The sequence below is a fragment of the Tympanuchus pallidicinctus genome, unplaced genomic scaffold, assembly GCF_026119805.1.
Source record: "Tympanuchus pallidicinctus isolate F22 unplaced genomic scaffold, pur_lepc_1.0 scaffold14, whole genome shotgun sequence".
Lineage (NCBI taxonomy): Eukaryota > Metazoa > Chordata > Aves > Galliformes > Phasianidae > Tympanuchus > Tympanuchus pallidicinctus.
The window spans coordinates 2,110,630-2,133,692 of NW_026294659.1; the positions used below are offsets into that span (position 1 = coordinate 2,110,630).

At 38.3% G+C, this 23,063-nt stretch overlaps 1 protein-coding gene across 5 annotated transcripts in view; it reads right to left on the minus strand.

Moving 5' to 3' along the window:
• The window catches only part of SH3KBP1 (SH3 domain containing kinase binding protein 1), a 215,703-nt gene that overhangs the window by 62,145 nt on the left and 130,495 nt on the right, over nucleotides 1-23,063 (minus strand). For 4 of the 5 annotated variants that reach the window (XM_052673762.1, XM_052673761.1, XM_052673760.1 and 1 more), the window contains one exon: nucleotides 15,296-15,492. In XM_052673762.1, coding sequence (XP_052529722.1) covers nucleotides 15,296-15,492 — 197 coding nt within the window. Of the gene's footprint in view, nucleotides 1-5,684; nucleotides 5,806-15,295; nucleotides 15,493-23,063 lie in introns of those variants that run through there. The other variant, XM_052673764.1, reaches the window with a different exon arrangement.

Below are 23,063 nucleotides of genomic sequence, written 5' to 3' on the forward strand. Positions count from 1 at the left end.
GTCTAAATTGTATTACTATGCTCTAATTCTCATTCCACAAAATGGTAAACAGGCTATGATTACATTATACCACACTCAATTCACTTGGTGCCCTAGAAATGGAGTACTGAATGTGACAGCACCTTGCAATTGCTGTATCTGGGATGCACTGACAGTCAGGACACTGGAATACAAGCAGACAAGCAAGTAGGAACGTGAACAAACATAAGGAAACAGCACAAAGGTGTCCAAATAAGGGAAATTTTAAAACAAAACATGATTTTACTGGGGTTTGTTTTCTGATTTCTCTCAGACGCCAATTCTTCTGGCATGTTTTTTTACAACTAACGTAAGAAGCAAAACTACCTCTTCTCATCAGTTAAACTGCATGAACTACATCATGGGTAAAGAACAAAACGAGAGCAAAAAGCTGTAAATACTTCAAGAATGGTCACATCTGCTTTGATTACAAACGGTTACATTTTTCAAAACAACTAACTTCTAAAACATTTAATGAAAGAAGTTACCAATGCTTTACTTAGCTGGGTTGAAAAGTATTTAGAAATGATATACAAAGAAGGCCTACAAAATCAATTACAAGGACAGACAGAAAATGTGGTTCTAAACAGAATCACAGGGGCTAGAAGGGACCTCTGGAGATCACCCAGTTCAACGCCTGCTAAAGCAGGTTCCCTACAGTAGGTTACACAGGAAAGCATTCTGGCAGGTTTTGAATATCTCTGGAAAAGGAAACTCCCCAGTCTCTCTGGGCCATCTGTTCCAGGGCTCCGTTACCTTCAAAGTAAGGAATTTTTTCCTCATGTCCTTATGGAATTTCCTGTGTTTCAGTTTGTGCCCATTGCCTTTTGTCCTGTCATTGGCTACCACAAGAAAGAGCCCGACCCCCTTCACTTCACTCCTGCCCTGTAGATACCAGCATGGATAAGACCCCCCCTCAGCCTTCTCTTCTCCAGGCTGAACAGCTCCAGGTCTCCCAGCCTTCTCTCATTCAGGAGATGCTCCAGGCCTCTCATCATCATCTCTGTGTCCTTCACTGGACTCTCTCAAGAAGATTCCCGTCTCTCTTAAATTTCTGAGGTGTTTCTGCTGTTGTTGTTATTGGTTTTTTCGTCCAAGCACCAGGAGATGCAATTTTTATTTGGAGTTAATATTTTTATCTTGTTTTAATTAAATTTCATCTATTAAGTAAATTAGTTGTGATTATTTGTAATTGTAATGATAGTTTACCTTAGCTATTCAAAAGAAATTTCAAAATTTAGGGTTTTACCCAGAACCTGTTTTTGCTGCGTTACAACTAAATGCAATTTTACAGATCATTTATGTGAAATGAATATGACTAGATCTGAAGAGGAAAAAAAAAATCCATTAAGGTTATAAAATACACAGTTAAAAATCACTGGAGGCTGTGAACACTCAGCACAAAAGCTCTCTAAGTTTACCCTCATCTCATACATTTCCCCAGGCTTGCCAGTACTGATCTGTTTGGAGGTACAATATGAGCCTAAGAATGATCTGGATTACAAATGTCTCAAGATCTTTTAATATCCTGGAAACCTCATTCTTTGAACATATGGAAATGGAATATTGAACGTGGTACACTTCAGGAAGTAAATCTAAATAAAGCAAGGTGACATAAAAACAAAGTGATAACACAAGAGAAACTTCAAAGGCTTACACCAGTTCTTCTGCTCCCCTCATACTAACTTTTTCTATCAAAGACAAATCAGGCCCATGGGGAAAACAAACATATATATTGAGAGAATAATTAGACAATTCTTAAAAACCACAAAGCAGCAACTCTTAATTAATTTAAATCCACTGATTTGTAGGCCAGTACAAACATTTTCAATTGAGAAATTACAGAGTAAAAAGTGATTTATGGTATATATAAACTTGGCTCCCTGGTCCCCCTTCTGTAGGTCCCAGAGTCCAGAAACTTCCTGTAAATCTAAAAGATTACAAAACCAAACATAACAGCTACTGTAATGAAAAATCCACAACAAAGTAATACAGAATTGCATATTTTCTTTAGACATCTCAGTCTTTTCACAACCTGTAAGATGAATGAAGTACATCACAACACAGTCAGTGAATGGTGTACAACAAGTCGCCTACATGCTAGACAAATCAGGCTCTGTCAGGTAATCCTGGCAAGGCTTTAAATGCCTCCGATTTTACTCTGATAAAGTGCTATAGACTTAAGGTGTCTTCAGAGACACAATAGGTGCAGTATTTCACTGCATTAATTCACACTGCTCCCTCAGTGATGATACTGATGTTTATGCTGAGCTGTAACTGTTTATGTCCTTCACATTCATGTAATTTATATTTGGGAGAGACTCAAATCTTCATAGTGTGCAAGACATCTAATTAGAGGGACTGTTTCACAGATTCCTGACTTCCCATTTGCAAATACAAAACAACTCTTCAGCAGTTTCAGAACTGCTTAAATGGAAAATTACTGTAGTTCTTGTTTCCAGCTGTTAAGCTGCATTAAAAATGACCTGAGCCAAATGTCCCATCCAGCCATCCACGCACTAAAACTAGCAGGTGTTTAACAGACCACCAGCAGTCCATAAAAACACAGATGAAGACTATCTCCATCAGCCTCATGCAAGTCCCTTGAGAAACATGTGCTATTTCAAATAACATTCAAACAAATAAGTAGGTAAAATATGAGATGCAAAATTTTTGTTTTAACTTCTTGGATAAAAATGAGGTGTAGGAACAAAGCTTCAGTGAATACAAACAATGAAATCATAGAATCATAGAACATCCCCAGTCAGAAGGAACCCACGCCGTCATATTCATGAAAACTCTGTAGCTCGGAAAGCAGAACAGTGTCCATCTTGTTTTTTCCATCATTACTCTCCACCGTGTACCTATTCTACCAGCAGATGAGTTCAGACTCCAAAGCTTTAATAACTTGGTATCCTGACAAATCTTAAATTATGGACAAGGAAGGCAACAGATAGGCTGTCTTCTCCTCATATATTTGAGCTGACAGGAGAGAAACCTATATATCTTAACTCGGACACTTTGTAAGATTCCTATTTCTTTGAAATTTGGACTTCTGACATTTGATGCTGCCAGTTATGCCAGTTTCAAACAGCTAATGAACTCAAAATCTGCCTTCCAAAAAGGCTAATATTAAGAAAGCTTAGATTAGGTAGATGCTGCTGAAACAAATGGAGCAAGACATATTAGAATCACTAAGGAATAAGAACACTTTAGGAAATACAATTAAATGAATAAAATAAAGCACAATTGCAATGAAAGCCACACAGTATGGTCCCAACTGCCTCATCCCAAAGTACTGAAAGCATGCACATGGAATTGAGGAGTCTGGACAAGCTCATTTCCTTTCCTCCTCAAGCACAGATTTGGATGGTAGAAGGTGCTTTTGGAAGGGAAGCAAGTTTTTTTTTTTTTGCAGTAGATGCATTTTCTTTCTTTGGTGCTTTATTTATTTTTCATGTTTCTTTTTTACTGACTGTGGCTCATGCAAATGTAAAATGTCCCCCGGCACCCCTTGTCAGGAATTTTACCAATTTCAGGTTGCAAATCACAATTAATTTCTGTCTCCTCTGGGAAGAATCCTGCAGTCAGGCTGCACTTAGTGAATGAAATCCCTCTGCACTCTCCCAGGAGAACCATGCCTGTCTAGATTGCAGCTGATAACCAGCACAATCCAGACTGTACCATCAGCACAGAAACTGCTGTTATGAAACCTTCCCTTTACAAAAATTAATGAACCTTACAACTGCTACACAGATCTTCCTCATGCAGCAGTAAGGGAAGCAGCTGAGCTACTTGCATTATTAAAAAAAAAAAAAAGTCTGAGAAAACAAAAATCAATGAATGGCTCTTCTTTGGCATCTTTCTTTTAAAAGCAACAACAACATTAATTTTCTCTTCTGTGAAATTTACAACACTGACACCAGATCCACAAGCTGCTGTTCAATCATATTTTTCAGATTCAACTAAAAAAACAACAAAACATCACACATATCATGCAATTTTCTCTCCCATTTTCACAATACAGTTCTTCTTTTTGGATTATTTTTCCTTTTTTTCCTTCTTTCTTTTTCCCACCTTGCATCAACTGCAACTGCAAAAATTACCCAGGCCAAGCAGAGACACAGCATTATTTTAGTTCTTGCAAAGAAAAATACAGAGAACCAAGTGACAAAGCAAAATGCATGAGCATCACCATTCAGTTCTCTTTCAACAGACTGGAATTTCAACTATTTTCCTTTGAATATAGCTCAACACCTTGAAACACAAATGGAAAATGACTAATATCATGTGTTTTAGCTTTTCTTTTCAGCAAGTGCTTCAGGTACAGAGACTGCTTCTAAAGAAGCTGTCAGCTGGATGCATGGAGGTCTTCTGCTCTTTGGGTGGCCAGTGAATGGCAAGTAGCCCAGCACCCAGCAGAACCCAGGCAGCAATGCACTGCTCTTGGCTACAAGGCAGTGCTGCCTGGAGACTTCCCTGCAGGAGCTGAGCCCAATCACCCCCTCCCTGAGTTTTACTGAGAAGTTTCTAGGAAGTGCTTAGTCAACTCACTTTAATAATATAAGCTCAATAATGAATAATACTATGAATAATGTATTCATAGTATTTAAGAACTGTTTTACAGAGATCAGATGTCACTGACTTAATATAGAAATATGCAAAAAAGAAGACAAAAAGGCAATTTAGAAATTGGCCTGCAGACTTTCATTCCCCCAGAGTGTCTGACTGCTCTGTGATTCTTTAACACCTCTCTTTTCCTCCTTCACCTTTTTCTTTTCTTAAGGCAAAAGAAAGAAAGACACACGGAACACTGCAAGAGAAACAACTCAGAAAAACTGTAGCTTCATTCCTGCATACCCTTTACTGACTTGAATTGTTAAACAAAGAGAATGTTTCTATCAAGAGTCCTCAAAGTATCTGCAAATAATTGGGCAGTTTCATTGGTGTCTCTCCCTTCAGATTTGTATAAGATTTTACAAACATCAGTTGACTCCAGTTTTCCTTGAAGGAAGCGATAATTTCCATGTAGATGTTATTATCCCAGTAAGATCTGCTTCAGAATAATTTGTATCAGTTTTTGTCATTCATACAAAAGACCCTGAGTGTCATCTCACACAGAAGAGGAATTAGTAAAGCTCCTCCTCTTTTCTTCTGCCAAAAAGTGGTTTTATTAGAACACTGGGGAAGGAAAGGAAAAAGCAGGGAGGGGGGATAATTTTTGTTTAGTAAGTAAATATTTGAAAGAACAACATATCCTAAAGACTGTGTAACTATTCTTGCTTAATTGCAAAGTTAGATTACTCTTTAGAGTAAGAAAACTGAAGTAAAATCATATAGAAATAAATAAAAAAACATCTGTGCAGCTTAACGGCTAAACAGTCCAAAAGGAAAAAAACTTAAGCTAAACACAGCCAGGACAGAATTCATTTTCACACAGAAGTAACCCCCTACTTTAATACCTTCCTCTGTAACAGAAATGGATTTCAGGATCCCCAGTACTCTTTTTCTTTCTTTTCTTTTTACCTACCCAGCATCAGCATCTACAAACTGCGCAGAACTACAATGGAGTCAAATTCTGTGCTTTCAGAATATATACATTACAAAAGAGTTTTAAATAGTGACAGGAAAAAAAAAAACCACCCAACTAATTGTAAAAGAAATACCTCCTCTCCCATTGTGAAGCCCAGCTGCCTTTCAGCAGCTCAGAGTGTCCAAGAAGAGCACTGGAGTCCTGCCCCTTCCTTGCATGAGCTCAGCCCAGCAAGGGTGGGAGCCCAGCCCCAGCACTGACTCACTCTTCGAGCCATCCCAGGGAAACAAAGGTTCCACTTGTTTATTTCACAGGAAATCTGGAGCTTTTCCTACCTCTGCTCACACTTGAGTTAGAAGTTTCCTCTCCTGGCTTCATGAGACTGATAGCTGAGAAAGGTAACATGAAAAGAGGATGTATGGACTTCTTGTGAACAGTCCAGAAAATAAATCTTGCAAATAACTACAGGAAAATGAGCTTCTGACAAATTCTGAACGCACATGTTTCTCTATATTGGGGGTGGGGGGAATGGTTGAAATCCTGTTTAGGCTTTTCTGACAGGCACTGTCTTTTAAAGGAAGATGATCAAGAAACTGAAACATCATTAAGATTATGCTCTGTTCCATGAAAGTCTTTTAAATCCTTAATACTTCCTCCTCACAAGCATTCAAACCTAAAATGAATGGAAAAGGGCAGGGAAGGATACCAACCACATCATGAGCTGCTCAGAGAATTTGGAAAAAATTAAATATTTATATTTAAGCAAGCCTCAGCGCACTACACACTCATGCTTCCTTTTTACCTTAAAAACCATTCAGTAATCTTCAGAAAAATGTTGATGCATTTATAAACAAGCACATCTGCAATGTGCAAACATACATATGCTCTACACATTCCACAAATACACACCCATTCTCTAAAAAGACAGTATAATGGGAGTGCCAAAACAACTCTGGGACAAGGAAAGGGCCACTGCACTCATACACTGAATAGATAAAACAAAAAGATGGTTCCTTCATCTTGAGAAACAGTGTAAGAATGGACATGACAATCTGTGACAGTATGTAGATTTTAAAGAGGAGGCCATTAAATTGTATAATGCGGTGCCCACAAAAAAGAACAAGAAAAAAAATATAACTTGTAGAGCTGGGATATATATAGTATAATCTGATATATATAGTATAATCTAATATATATAGAGAAATATTAGGCTGGATACACAACTTTCTCTACAAGATGTCTTTGAAAAAGAATAAAAAAAACCAGACATCCTCTGGGGATTTGATATGTGCATTTGATCCTAACCTTGTTGAGAGGATTGGATTAAACTGAAAGCAAATTAAAATTATCTGAGTAGAACTACCACTGCAAATACACATCTCTGGAAGAAAAAAAAAAAAAAAAAGGCAGGATATTTTAAAGATAGGAAAAGACCAAGATGATTGGTTACAGGAAAGGGAACATCTCTTGCAGTGCACCCTATATGCCAGCGCTGTGCTCAAAACAGGCTCAGAAATGACTCAGAGAAAAGTCTGAATGCCTCATGAGCCAGCCAACCACCTCCTGAAGCTATCTGTTTTCCAGTTACAAACTGAAGTTGTATTACAATACATCATTATCAGTTCAAGAAGACACACACAAAGAGATATTTATGTTTAGAGAGAAGAATAATCCATAATACATTTTATATATATATATGTGCATATATATATTTATAAAATGTAAGTAAATATAAGCTGCATGATCAAGTATGACCTTTTAAAAGTAAGTCTTGATTAGTGAAAATTACAAAATGAAACCATTTAAGCAGAAATCCACAAACTAATGAGTCTAAGTAAACAGCAGAAGATGAGTGAATATATTTTACTTCCAGTAATGTCACAGGTTATAGACAATCTGGTACACATTCATGAATGTTTTCAATACCTCAGCAAACATGGATGTCATCCTGGAGAAAAAGAGGCTGGGGGTGACTTCACTGAAGACTTTCAATACCTAAAGGGAGCCTACAGAGGGGAGGGGAATCAATTCTTTGAAAGGGTAGATAACTGCAGGACGAGGGGAAATGGTTTTAAGTTGAAGGAGGGAAGATTTAGGTTGGATGTCAGGGGGAAGTTCTTTACAGAGAGAGTGGTGAGGTGCTGGAACAGGCTGCCCAGAGAGGCTGTGGATGCCCCGTCCCTGGAGGTGTTCAAGATCAGATTGGATGGGGCCCTGGGCAGCCTGGTCTAGTATTAAATGGGGAGTTTGGTGGCCCTGCATGTGGCAGGGGGTTGGAGATTCAAGATCCTTGAGGTCCCTTCCAACCCTGGCCATTCTGTGATTCTGTGATTTACATAATTTCTGAATTCTGATTAGTTATTTCATTTTTTTTTTTGCAGTATTTGTTCTTCAACATTTAAAGTACAAGTGCTAATAAGATTAAATGTCAAAGTTTAAAAACTTAACTACTCAGATGCAGCAATTAAAAATCAAAGTTACTTTATCAGATATAATCCATGTGAAGCAAGAAAACAACTTCATTTTACCTAGAAATATGACAACACTGTTTATAAAATTATTTCCTGATTAGACACATTGAAATGTTTTGTATCAATTTGGATCAGTTAGATTTTACTTGGGTAGATTTTAGAATTCTTGTTAGACAGTTCAATCTGTAAACTGAAGCTCAACAGCTGCATGTCAGTATGATTACTTTCTTGAGCATTTTCTGTACTGAATCTGAAATTCAGACTTTGTCTCCATCAAATATCTCTAGACCTCAGCAAACCAGCTTTGTTTTAAACTATTAAATCACTGTGGCTTTGTTGGTTTTTGGAGGTTTTTTTTTTTTTTTTTAATGATTCTTCTTTTGAAATGTTTGTGGGAATATAAAGCTTGGGAACGATAAGATTTAACGGAAAATGAGACCTTTCCTGTGATTTAGAAGACCGCTGGTCATCAGCATACAATTGTGTTCACAGCAATGTAGAATGCATATTCTTTTACTCAGTTTCTATTACGAAATAGAATTGCAACAGCTTAAACCTATGCATCCTGTTTTCCCAGAGAATCCTAAGATTTCCTAATCAAAACCATTCCTGAAAAATCAAGAGTGCTGCCTGCCAGTGCCTCTAAGGGAGCTCCCTCTGGCAGAAGCCCAGAACTCTCCCTGGGAGAACAGAACATAATTCTCCATGTCAGCTTTAGGAGCAACTTCCAGTACTAGCAATACTTTCATACTACTCTACTCCTATTTTTAGATGCTACTCAAGTTAGACCATAAGTTGAAAACAGTTTTCATGCATATGCTGGATGCATTCATTACATACGGACAAATCTTTTCTGACTAAAGGACACTGCGGTTTTGTGGCACAGGCAACGGCTATCTTGCATTGATCTAGGGTCCAGAAGATGCTTTATTTAAAATAAATTCTTTAAAAAATCACAAGAAGCACAAAATACTGCGTAGCAAAATTCCTGTGCCGAAAACTACTGTTGCAGACTGGTGGGAAAGCTGAACTCTGCCACCAGTATCTGGTAACTCTGTTGAGCAGTTTGAGCATTCTCCAAGCCAATGTGAGAAAGCATGAAAGCAAAGCTAGCCCAGAAATACCAGGCACATATGTACAGAAGGCCAGGAGACACTATTCACTCAAGTATCATAGTTTGGTGACTCAGCAGAGACTCACTGCCAGCCAGTGTTATCAAATTGGTTCTTCCCTTTAAACACAATTTTCCATTTCCTTTTCCATTCCCTTGTACTGAGTACTGTCACAGTCAGCCTCGCCAAGAGGCCGGTTGCTTTCCGACTACCCGTCAGTTCAAGAACTGACCACCTACCCTCCCTTCTTATTGCTTACTGAATTGTTTACTCCTGGAAGGCTAACGTTACTCCAAAGAGCTGAAGTATACCATCCACAGTGCTCCACAAACATCATTTTCCATTTGCTATTTCTGCACAATGAAATAAACATAAACCGTGCTTCCACACAGAGCTCACAGAATGAGGAGTCACACTGCTGGTGGAGGAACAGGGTCTGGCTGTGGGCAGCTGAACTCTTGGGCCAGCTGCCAGACAGGCTGGGACCTTCTCACCTGGTGGCTCACAAGGCGTCACTGAACTAAGTGGTTAGGGTAGGGGTGCCAAACTATACAGACAGCAACTCCAAAGCTCAACACAAACACTGCTCAAGCAGCTGAATGCTTCTCCTGTTCCTACACACCGTCTGACACGCTGCTGAAGCTCGCTATGACCGCTGCCATCTCCAATGGCTGCTTCCGAATAAACGAACGCTAGAAACCTGTGCTTTCAAGTGCAAACTGCTAGACACACTTAATATTCACATTGCACGCTCTCTGCCTCAGCAGGAGTTTTTACTAGTGTTCATATTCAGTATGGGTGCCATCGCTCACATTGAGTTTTTAATTATCTCAGGATTTTGACCACTGGCTTCCACATCTTCAAGACCAGCATGTGCAGGGGGTGCAAGCCTTGTACCCCTGAGATCAGGCACAACATAGGCAGAGCAAGGCCTCCAACTTGCATCTCTCAAACCTTTAGTTTTTAAGTGAAAACTGAAAGTTAAAGGTTTTGTACAAGCAGCAAGGCAGGAATTGACATAGCGGGTGTGGAAAAGATGTGTCCAAAAAAACCCCACTATCACAGACTCTGAGTCCCTACGTCAGGGCCTCAGAATAGAAACCCAGGTCTTACAGGCACCCTGAATTTACCGCTTTCTGTCTTATCACAGAGGACAGGTAGATTCAATAATTGGCATCAGTTCCTAGCCCTTCTAGCTGTTGTGTCTACTTTCATTATTTCTTCTCTATTTCCCCTCTCCTCAGTACACTAAATACATGCAGAAATAAAAATTGCTAGGTAGTGTCCTGCCGTGAGAAGGATCTCTAATGAGCAGTTAACTAGTTGCTGGATCTAGAGCCACGACAGCCTACCCTTTGTATTACATCACGATGGTGGCTGCAATATTGCCCGGTTTGCTGGTTGGATATAATTTACATTCAGTTGTGGCAATCACTAATGTGACCTCACTGAATGCTGCTAACGAAATCCAGCTATGCTAAATTCACCAGTGCTAGCTCACTATGGAGATATAAACCAAAGAAAAGGCAATATGAATATGACATGAGTATATCTCAAATGGAAAAGGGAAGAGATTCTCAATAGTCTCTTCATAAGCAAGGACAATTTTCAGAGAAAGATTAAAAAAAAAAACAACTTCTTAATTTACATTCACCTATTTTGGCCTCTCGTTCTTTCAGCTGAGATTTCAGCTCACTAACCAACCTGACACAGTTAACTCAGACAGAGGAATGTATCGGTTGAATTAATTTTCCTATACTCCTAGGGATTTATTTTTAGATACAGGAGAGGAAAATGTGATAGCTTACTGGAACAATGGCAGTATATATAGAACGCACTGGAAGAAAATGCAACCTAGAAACATAACTTTTAGACAATCTACTACAAAAGAAAAAAGAAAAAAAGAAGTAAACAAACACTTGTATAAATGTCTTGGAGTTGCACAAGCAGCAAGAGGAAATGGGAGCTTTTATTTGTCTGTAAGACTTCCATGTTTTAACTTTAATGTAGTGTAATGTAACACTGCCTTTTCTAAGGAGACACAACATGTCTATAAGCACACTGTACTTTTTTCAGAAATTCAAGTCAGCAAATTACAGTTTCAGTCATATGTAGCACAGTCAATTATCTCACACCTATCATTAATGGGAATTTGACAGAGCCAAGCCTCAGGAATCTGATTCTACCTTGACTGGAAACCAAATACAGCCAGTGGTTGATTCATCAATGAAAACAGAAAAGAAACCTACACAGCAAAAGTGTTTGATTCTGTAAAAACACGAAAGAACAGCTTTGATGGCTCATGTTAAACTACCACAACTGCATTATTAATTTCCCTAGGATAACTTTTTCATGATTTTTAGAACAAAAAACAGCTAAGCAATGAATTCTGCACACCAATAAAATCAATGGGCTTCACACAGTTCCTAAATTTTATCCTTAGAGAGTTTACTGATGACCCTAAAAGACAAGGGTCACTCTGTTCTATGTTGTTAGCACTAGGCTAACACTTGGAGCACAACAACCTGACTGATGATTTACAGCAAGGCATAATGGAATCTCTTCCTGCTCTGCTGGCAGCAATCTTTTCTGCCCTCATACTCCTGCCAATATTTGTGTTAAAGCCTTCCAACTTAACACAACAATAATTCACATCACCCTAGTGTGAAATATGATCTAAACTTATGGTTCATAACATAGAAAAACATGACAGAACAGAATGTAATAATGCCAACAAAATGAGACCAAGACATTTATTGTGTAAATGGAACCAACATCTTCTGTGGGAATTACCTTGTTATAAATAATCCCACATTATACAATCCTTACTATAATTTCCCAATATTTAAAAAGATCAACAGTTGTTAGGAAATATTTTAAATCAAAAAGGTTAGAGTATCACTACAGACATACAAAATGTTCCATCAAAAATAATATAGAGAAGAACCACTACAAAGAATGCGAAGATCTTCACACTTCAGAAAATTTTAAAAAATGAAGGAATTGAGAAAGGTATTGTTTCTGACTCTTATAAAGATTACAAGTTATTGGAAAACTGAGGCTATTTCATGCAAATGAGCAAGGTACACACCAGGACAAAAATCCCTTTAAGCACTACATTGAAAACTCTGCATCATGAATCAGAACATTTTCGACCCCCGTATGCAGAGCCCTTGTGCCAAATATGACCTTTCTTGGCACTATAAACAAGGTGGGATTCTCTCTCTTGGCAAGCATTAAATAGCAAAGAACACTGAATGAGAAGGGAGGAATTTCTTGCAGCCAGAAGAAAAGTATTTAGAGAAGTTAATATTTCACAGTTAGAATCTAGTATTTCGTCAGTGAATCAGGTGTTGGTGCTCTGAGTAAGCAAAGGCAACAGTTCTCAAGCCTCTCAACAAGCCAGTTCAAACCTTAACCAATCTAACCCTACCCAGGAAAAAGACAAACAACAGCAACATCTTTTTTTTACTTACCTATATACTTGAATATGAATAACCAATTGTACTTACAAAGATGAAGATATTATTTTCCACTAGCCATGCCAACTTTAGGAGAAATGTAAAGACACAGGAAGGAATGTCTATGGGTAGGATGAAAAAATTTAGAAATTCTCTGAATACTCTAGGTTCAATTTTTGGCTGGGCAATGAACTTACAGACTTACACAGCTTATCTGGCCCTGGGAGAAACAAAGGTAAGATTTCTCATTGTAATATAGCAGATAATAAGTATAAAGCAGAGCAATTTCCCTTCAGTGAACAAAGGAAACTTTGTAAATATTTTGTGAACACTTCATACTATAACAATGGAGTCCAGAGTTTAAGGGGCACGTAATTTATTTCAATTAGTTCACATTTACTACCACATAGGTCGTAGTGCAGACACAAGAAATAACTCACGTGGCATAATAAACAGAGCCTTATCATTTGAAAGTTCCATTCTGCCTGTATTCTGACTTGAGAGAATTAGATTTTGAGCAACACCTGAATTCTGTTTACAGTCACCTTACAAGTGAATATTTCTGTTGCATACCAATAACAAATACCATTAGCATGTAAATTCTAAGTGTATTTATTTTAGGAGATTGTCTGCAAATTTCCTTTACATGGCTACAAGAAGGAAATTAAGAACTTAAAATTCACGTCAAGCGTTATTAAAATAGAATGCTACAGAAAATAAAAATATTAAAATATGTAGCTGCAGAACTTTTTGTCCTGAGTCCAGAGAAAAGGATTAAGTACAGCCAAGTATGTAGTAATATGAAGTCCATCTGCTTTCAAGCGCATTGTATACAAAAAGGAATTTTTCTTATATGGGGTTTGTGTGAACAAGATCTCAGGCAGCCATCTAATTATGAAAACAAGCATATCCCAAAAAGAGGTAAAAAAAAGAAATTAAAAAAGAAATCTGTTACTGAGTTTGTGTGTGTTCTCCTGAAAAATTATTTCAGCATCCTCACAAAACTCTCATAAAGCCCATTCTCACTTTAACCACTGGAGATTACTAGGGTCACAAATAAACACACTGAAAAAAGACGCATCAATGGCTCCATGCAGAGCTGACCTCACTGCCTCTCTACCTCTATCCCTGAATCTGGCAGGAGAATGCTCCTTAGCTAGCACTCTATGAGCACTGCCAGGCCTGGCCTACTGCTATCTTGTGTCCCAGACAGACTTCTTTGATAAGGAGCCTTTTAAACATAGCTCAGCTGCTTCTGCTTCTTTGCATTAGCTAGCCCTGTGCAAGAGTTAGTCAGTCCACCTAGAAATACAAAGTAGAGAACTGCCAGGCTCTGAAGAAGTCAGCAATGGAAATACAATCTAGGTTTTTCCCTTAGATTATCCAGGCTCTTCACTATATAGAATCCAAATTGCAGTCTTCTGTAAAATATTTAGCAGTTATCTTGTAGCATAACTAACTTCAGAAGTTTCAACCATGCTTCTGCTTGACCTCTCTTTCTGCTATACCACTATAACTTAGAAGGTAAGGGGGGATAGGAGCTGGACCACAAACTAGGTTACCAACGTTATCTAGGTTAAAACCCAGAAGCTTTGAGAGCTAAAAGATGTAATTCCTGAAGCATCTGGTTCTACAGGCAAATGAACAAGCACAGGGCAGAATCTGAGAGGCTGCAGCATGAGGGAACAACAGCATCTGCCTAGGAGTTTCTTAAAATCATCGTACCTCCTAACAAAATTCATCATGTAACTATGCCCATAGCAGAATTCCAGGCTGTCCAAAACTCTCAACACTCCTCAGGATATTAATACCTTTATGTCAATCCAGTTGTTCACTTCAAGAAAGGATTTGCTAAGTGTTTTTTTTTGTTGTTTGTATTGTTACTTCATTAGGTAAGAATGTGCTTCTCTTGCTTTATTTCCCTAATGAACGCACTTTGAAATGATAAATGCATCTACTCTGAAAAAGAACAACAACACCTTCCCTAATTATTAGAAACATCTCATCATGATTTCTAGTCTCTATTTCTGGTTTATGCAGTGATAGTTTTTGAGGCTAGAGAACAAAGAACGCTCTCTATAAAGATGGCCTGTTTCAATCTGTCAGTAAATGAAAACCAGCGTTAATCTCAGGACTTCTTTTTTATGGCACATAGAATAAACCTTAAAAATACATTATCTCTTTTATTATCTCCTTTAGATGATGATTGGGAGATTTTAAAAACACCTTTTAAATTAACAAACTGGCTCTAAATTGAGGTATTTAGCTATTCTCTAAAATATCCTTTTTAGAAAGCCAATGACACAATGACTGTATTTCCTGTTTAGTTTATGTAACAACTGGCAATTATTTTTTATTACAATGAAGTAATTGCAAATCTGAAAAACCACAAGCCTCTCCAATCCTCTTGTCTAAACTTACATATATATATATATATATATTTTTTTTTTTAAAGCACTCTGATTAGACAGAAAAACAACCAGAGGAATAAATCTTTAAGCCAAGTTAACTTCTTGCAGGCGGTTAACGTCACTGGAACTCACCTTCTGGTGCAGGGCAAAAGAAGAAGAACAGAAAGTAGTCCACAGAAAGATTAAGGAGTGATGATTACAGAGTTCTTGCCCATGACAGAACTTTGAATTTAAGGATGGTAGTTTCATTAAACCAACACCAAAGAGAGAATTAAGTAATGATGCGCACCTTATCTACTGGGAGATAGTCATTTTCAACTTCTATTGACCTTGGCCGTAGCTTTATAGGTTTATCTTTGAAGATATCTCCAAAGCCAACACCCTTGACCTTTTTGGGTTGGATTGTTGTGCCTCCATTGGCTCCTTCTGATTTTGTGCTGCCAGAGTCACCACCATCACTCTCAGAGCCTGTAGTATCTTTCAAACCTAAAAGGGATAAAAGATTGAATATTAGGTGCAAAAATATCTGTTTTCAAAAGAGATTGTGTCCAGGGCCCTCCCACCAAGCTCTAAAGGAAAACAAACAATGAGAACCAGAGCAGAGAAGTTCTCTGTGCCATGCGCTCATTTTGGAGTTTTAAAAAGCACTTCAGTTTGTCACATTGGTTTACTAGTTAGAGCTTGTACCAATTCACAAAACATGCACACTTCAGCATCAGAATTTCATTCGTGAAGGCAGTCATTCCTAGAATATCAAGGTAATCCTTCTTCCTTATTCACAGATTATTTGCAAGATAATTCAATAAATGAAAGAGTTAAAATCAGTTCTAGAGCAGCTATTTTATAAAGCCACTTAACACCAACAGTCAGTCAGACCAGGAGTACTGTACCTTAAATCTGCATGACTCATATCAAGCCAATTATGCAACTGGTACCTAAAGTTACATTACCTAACAGGGAAATATAAAGCTAAAAGCTGTTTAAACAAATTTGCAATCAAATAAGCTGCATAATATGTTCCCTGCTGAGCATTAAATCTTTCTGCAGCACAGACAGCCTCATAAGAAAAGCACTCATGCACACAATCCTCTAGGAATATAATAAATCAAAACTGGCATACTGATTTGCATTACTTCTCCCAGTGAATAGGAAAATGTATCTGTGCTTATCTGAAAATTTCCGCTGTTTGAATAGCAGAGGCCATAGATCCCATATGGTGACGTCTCAGTCCTTTACAGGATGGTGCAGAGTCACGTCAAGCAGTAACTGGCAGCAGAAGTAACCCACTGAAGTTTCCTCCAATTGAAACAGTCCCCAGCATCACTTAAACCTTCCTTCCTCCACTGCAGATTGACTTAAGTTTCCAGGAAAAACACAGCAGTTTATGCTACTAAATTGCTAATTCTACACAGTAATAATGATTATAATAATAATGTGGGGCTTGGCTCACAGCTTATGGTTTCATTGGTCTCTGTGCAAGAACTTTCTGTCTTTCTGGTGAGCAGTAACTTACTTCCAGGAAGACTTGTATTCCTGGCAGTTCACTATTAAGGAAGATAACTAGCCAGTAAAACACATTCTTCTTCTAGGTCTACTTTATGCTACTCTGATGAAGCACAAAATCCTTAACAAGTCCTGAGGCCTAAAGGCACAAATTCACAATCAAGGAAGCAAGGAGCTCACATGTTAAAATTGGTTTAAACAGCATTGTGCTGCAAGAAGAATTCAAGAACTGTGTTGTGTTAGGACAGGAATTTTAGCAAGAATGCTAAGCAGAAAAAATTATCATATACTGCTCTGTTCTGAGGTTTTCTATACCCAAAACATGAATGCAGAATCAGAGAAAGTTTGCATTTAGAAACAAACAAAAAGGCTGAAGATGCTTTGTCTCTCTGGCCTCTTGCAGAGCTGTTGTATTTACCTGTTGAATATATACACATATATAATGTTTGATTTGTACTGTACAAGTTATTTGTTCCATAAACTGTCCAGGATTGGAATTAAAAGAATTCTTAATGATAGTAATAATAATACAGCTCTCTTTTTAAAAATGTGCTGGAGTTTCAATTTCTTTGCTTGGACTTTTTAATCTTTCCACGACAGGCCTGGGCAAACACTTCAAAGCTGATTTCACAGTTTTATCACTGAAGTTAAACAGCTACCAGTAAGTAAATGCCATCAGTAAGGTAAATTTTGTTGAATTCTCTCTTCCAGGCTTGTGAAGGTAACAATAAAAAAGAAAGAAAAAGGAAACAAACGTGCACTGCAACCCAGCTCTGCACTGTGGTGGCCATAGTGATGGGGTCCTAACCGTAACAGAGCCATTCCACCACATTCTGAGCAGACGTGCTCAGAAGTGCAGGGTTACACTAATTAAACTTGATAGATACAAATTTCTTCAGGCAACATGGCAAAGTCACCAGCTTTTTTTTTTATTTCTGACCCTTGTTGTCACTTGGGCAGTAACAGAAGCAGGAAAATGATTAATATTTCTGAGAGTAACCCTTTCAAACACAAAATTCACAGTGATCATCCTCTATCTGCTGAACAAAAGATCATCTTCAATCTTGGATAGGAAAATTATCCTCTGCCAAAGGTTCCCTCTTTCATCCTTGCCAGAGTCTCCTAACTAAAAAAAATGTGAAACCCTTCAGTGAACAAAAACAGCAGTGCAGAGATCTCCTTCCACAAGTAACTGGGTTTTAACTGATAGGACACACGACCTCTCAGTCGCTCCCTGAGTGGAAAACATTTCTTCAAAATAAATTATTGAAAATATGTTTTCTGCATCACTAATTCTGGGAGAAGACATAAACCTAGACCCAGACTTTGGCCAGCAGATGGAAATAAAATATTGAAGTAATTATGGGAGTTACTCAACAGGTGTCATATGGACTTTCAGTTCTTTGAAGCCTGCATGAAAGAGAAATCAGAAACCCGAGGGACTCAGAGTCTAATTAGGCTTTTGTTTATGGATCAGCATTTGTTTTTCATTACGGTGTCTTCTGTTAGCATTCTTCTGTGATAACACACCTTGTATCAGGAACCTCACCTCAGGCTTACAGCAGACTTTCTTAGTATCACTCATCTGTAATAATAACTGATGATAATCCTTGAGTCATTTCATTCTCAATGAGCTTTGCCACCATTCACAGTCCAGATAATAAAAGTTACACAGGAGATAATATGTATTCTTAGGAGGACAGAATGGACTTGAAGTGGTACCTGTTCAACCTGTATTTGAGTGGTCAGATACAGAGACACCCTTCTTCAAAGTTATAACAGTACTTCCTCATGAACTGGGACAATGACACCATTTATTACTTTTTGATTCACACAAATAAAGGAGCCACATGGACTTTAAATAAATAAATGAATAAGTAAATGAAGAATAACAGCCCTGGCTTTTCCAAGAACTAGTCTATTCTTGTTCTTATCACTTTGTGGCTGAGAGAAAGAAGAAGAGGTGTCAGCAAAGAAGGATTATACACAGTAAAAATTGAGAATATATTAGATAAAATGCAAACCTCCATAGTAGCATGAAGAAACAATGGAGGAAATAGTCTAACATGCTCTTTCTCTTAAAGACATGCTGAGGGAATCCTCTCTTTATCTTAATTCCTCTCAAGGTTCCTGAGATAGGGTACCCCATTCTTCCAACTTGGAGTGAGAAGCAAAATTAAAGTCAAGGCTTTTCTTGCCTTCTAAAGGCTATTTGTTTTTACTCCACAACACAGATCCCTTCCAGTCTCTTAAAAAAGCAATAATAATTTTAAAAAAGGGATTCAAGAGACTGTAAGACTGTCTCTCCTCTGCGACTGGTAGAAGCGGCTACTCAGATCATTTCCTCTATAACCCTACTAGACTTTTCCTACTCTAAGCAAGCTACATTAACAAAAGTAGCCAGAGGCCTGACTAAGCATCAAATTTTCTAGACAGCTGTCAACTCTCTGTCAGCATTTGGATGGCTGAAAAGCTAAGAATATAATAGCAGCGCGGTGTTAGTATACTAACATTCTTGCCCCAGTTCTAATAGCGTGAAACTTTTCCAGATCTTCGTAGTTTCTCGGGAGGCAGGTAAGTCTTTTTTGGGTGTCATTTCCCATTTCTGTCTCCATAAACAAAGATGCTCCAATCTATCGCTGTCTAAACAACGTAGCACTGCAGTGCAGAACTCACATCTCAGCGAGCTCCTCAAAACCTGAACGAGGGTCACATCACCAAGTTAAAATTCCCGGGAGTCAGCTGTTCTCAACTTTTGGCTGGGACTAGACAAGGGTCTCCTGGTATAAAGCTATTTAAAAACATCCAGAGATCTGAGATTCTCTGTTGCTTCGTGCTTCTCACAAATGTGAGATAATTTAATATTCATGAAGATTAAATTCTCACAACGCTGTCTGAAAGCATTTCACACTTCACACACATTTTTCCTATATGGGCATATAAGAAATATTAGCTTTCTCAAGACATTTCAAACATACCACACTGCTGCTACGCCAGTTACAGGCCCTTCGAGAGCAACATTCTGAAATGTACCAAAACAGAGTAGCTCAAACAGGGATTAAAAAGCGACCACAACATCAGGCTTAATTCACCAACGTCCACAGAGCTGCGCTGGCATCAAACCAAGATTCTAAATCAGAAAGAGATTTGGGGATGATAAAGGGCTGTGTAAACTAAAGCTGTTAAAACCAAAATAAACAGCTGCGATAAAATTAACTCCATTCAAAGCAGGAAAAGGATTGTTTTAAAATGACTTAAAAAGGCAGGAAAAAATGCAATACATTGTGAGTTTTACAGAGCTTTCTATTTTAAGGTATTATTTATGAGTTTAATTTTTGTTCTGTTTTCTGGACTGTTCTGTCTACAGACATCCTATGGCACTGGGGAAAAGACTGTGCCAAGTGTGAGCCAATGATGCTTTGGCTCTCTGAGCTCTTCTCAGACCAGCTCTGTTAAGCTGCGTAAAGGTCAGCTGTTCACAGACACACACCTGAGACTATGCAAAGAATCTCCTGATTTGGTCTGGCAGTCAGAAAGAAACACTGTCAACTGTGTTTAATACAGTAAAGAAGTGTGTAAATGAAACTTATTGGGTTTTCTGCCTTTTATGGAAGGGAAGGAAGGCAAGGGGAAATGTGTTCTTTCCTTCTATTTAGAGAATGGCGGTGTGGAGCTACTGAGTGACCAATCTGAATGATCAAGAAGATGAAGCTATACATGGCAACCACAGCAAATGAGACAGGAAGCATCTTTCTTCCCTTTCTTCACACAGAAGCAAAGGGAGACCACACAAATACAGCCTATCAGGCGTTCCTCTTCAGCTTGCTGTCCATAAAAGTCCTGTATTTTGTTGAAACTGTCTCTAACAACATTACGTAGTGTCAGTTAAGAAAAGCAAAAACAGAAAAGGAAATGTGATTTTAAAAACGACCACAGAATAAAGCTGTGATACTCCTCCGTAATTACAGGTTAATAAATTCCATATTGCTAAATAAAAATTTTTGCTTCATAACCAAGTGTGATTTTAACATAGGTCACACCAAAAGTAATGCCTCCTATTTATTTCCATGGAAACAACAACAAACAGCACAATAACAATATTTGATAGAGCAAATTCTCAGCTCCAAAACACTACTTTTCAACACAGTCATCTCTGTTAGCCATGTATTTTCATCAGCAATGAACAAGAGACTGCATGCTGCACTCAATCTGCAACAGTAAAGATGACCCACTGATGCTGTCACCACTGATGAAATAAATGTACCACCCACCCCTCATTGTGTTCACATCCACTGCTGGTCTCTATAAATGTTCAGCATGCATTGATGAATGTCAACTTTCAAATCAACAAAAATGTACATTTTTTTTCTGCATGGAGAAACTCAGTTCTACAGTTTTGCTTCATCCACACTTCCATATCAGACACCATTGTGTCTACTGCCACAAAGCAACAAAACGTAGACATAGACCTGTTGGATCTCATCCTGGGGAAGGCCACAAAAAAAATCCAAGGGATGGAACTCTCTCCTACAAGGACAGGCTGAGAGAGCTGGGGCTGTTCAGCCTGGAGAAGTGAAGGCTCACAGGTGACCTGATAGCAGCCTTTCAGTATGTAAAGAGGAGCTACAGGAAAGAAAGGGAAGGACTCTTTAGCAGGATCTGTGGTGATATTACAAGGGGAAATGGTTTCAAGCTTGAAGAGGGTAGAGTTAGGTTAGATAAACGGAAAAAGTCATTTACAGTGATGGTGGTGAGGCACTGGAACAGGTTGCCCAGAGATGTGATTGATGTCCTATTCCTGGAGACTTTCAAGGCTAGGCTGCATCAGGCCCTGGGCAACCTGATCTAGCTGTGGATGTTCACTGCAGACTAGACGGCATGTAAAGGTCTCTTCTTTTAATCCAATCAAAGGATTCTATGATTCTATGATTCCACAAAAGGTAATGGGATACTGGTGGGAAGATTCAACCTCTACTGCTGTACCACCACCATTCACTCTGACATCATGGGGCAACATCATAAAATAGAAGACATTACCTTCATAGCAGCCCTTGTACACGTACAAATGGCTGGTGCAGACCATCTCAATATTAGTAATTATTTGTTCTCAGTTACACTCTTTCAAGAAATGCAACCTAGTAACCCAAACATTCTGTCATCTCCTTTCAGAACATTCATTTTTCTTACCACAACAGTTCTTGCCATGTAACAAACAGCCCCAAATTTTTTATGCTTTCACAATTAATCATGCAGGGACAAGGGGAGCAGTGTCCTGCACCACGTAGCAGCATGCATTATGGGCAATGCAGTGCAAGCATCTACTGCAGCACAAACACAAGCCATCAATACAGAAATTGGTGGCTTCATCTCATCCCCAGCCACTTCCCCAAGGACCATAAAAGCAAACAGAAACAATCATTCATTCATATGTTTTACAGCTGTACTATTGCATTCTTCATTTTGGAACACGTTTTTTCCCATCACGCTCGGTCTCACCAAGTACAGGAACAAGTTATTGCATGTAAAAGAACAGATAAGCAAACACCCACCAAAAGAATTCTTTGCTTGACACTCACCAAAAAGTGGTCTTTTGTGAGACTTGTGGAAAATCACTTGTTGATGGGAATCTGAATCTTTAAAATGATTTATTTTCACCCCAGTCAACATAATTGTTCTACCAACCAACCCTTGGAATCCATACATCTTTCTTCAGAAAACAGAAGAAATTTCTTAATCAAAATTTTTTTCCTCACCGATTTTTTAATATTGTTCTTCCCCAGATGTTATTTTCCATTGTAGCAGCTGTGCATTAAGTTCATCAAGTTAGAAATTGAATTAAAAATTTTAACTGTATTCTCTTCAGAGCTCTTAAAATGCACATTCTGGTTCCTTGTTTAACACTGCTCACAATCAGCCACTTTTAAATGCAGTTAGTTAATAACATCTTAGGTATATCAACCACACTGATTTCTCTGAACTCTGGCCAGCCACCGTTCCTCAAGAGGTAAGAAAAAAACAAAAGTAGTCGAGCAATAGAAAACACAATTAAGATTTACTCACGAATACTTCTGTTTCAACGATCCTGTCTCATCTTCTTCCGTTATATCTAATATCTATTACTGACAGCATTGTGGGTCCATGTGTATGGAAAGAGAGGCAAATGTTTGTCAAACCAGGCATTGAATCTGCCTTGTTCCTCAGCTGTCGCATTTTCAAAGGAAAAGAAAGTGAAGGAAGAAAGAAAAATTAAACCAGTAAAAATAAAATCCCTTAGAAATCTAAGAAGCTTTTTTTTTGTGGAGCGGCAGAAAGCTCTTGGATGAGAGAAGAGGGGCCGCGATCAATAAAAGTACAAGTAATTCGTTGTTGTGTGCTCATCCAGCGTAAGCAGCAGCAAAAAATTTCTGACAGCAGGTTAATGAGCAGAATGCCAAAGGAGTTTAGAGCTACTGCTGAGTGGGACTTGGCATCCTAATGATGAAAAAAGCCATGTCAGCTCGTGAAGGCAACGCCAGCTGCTTATGCAGGAGACATTCTTGCATATTTCAGAGAAA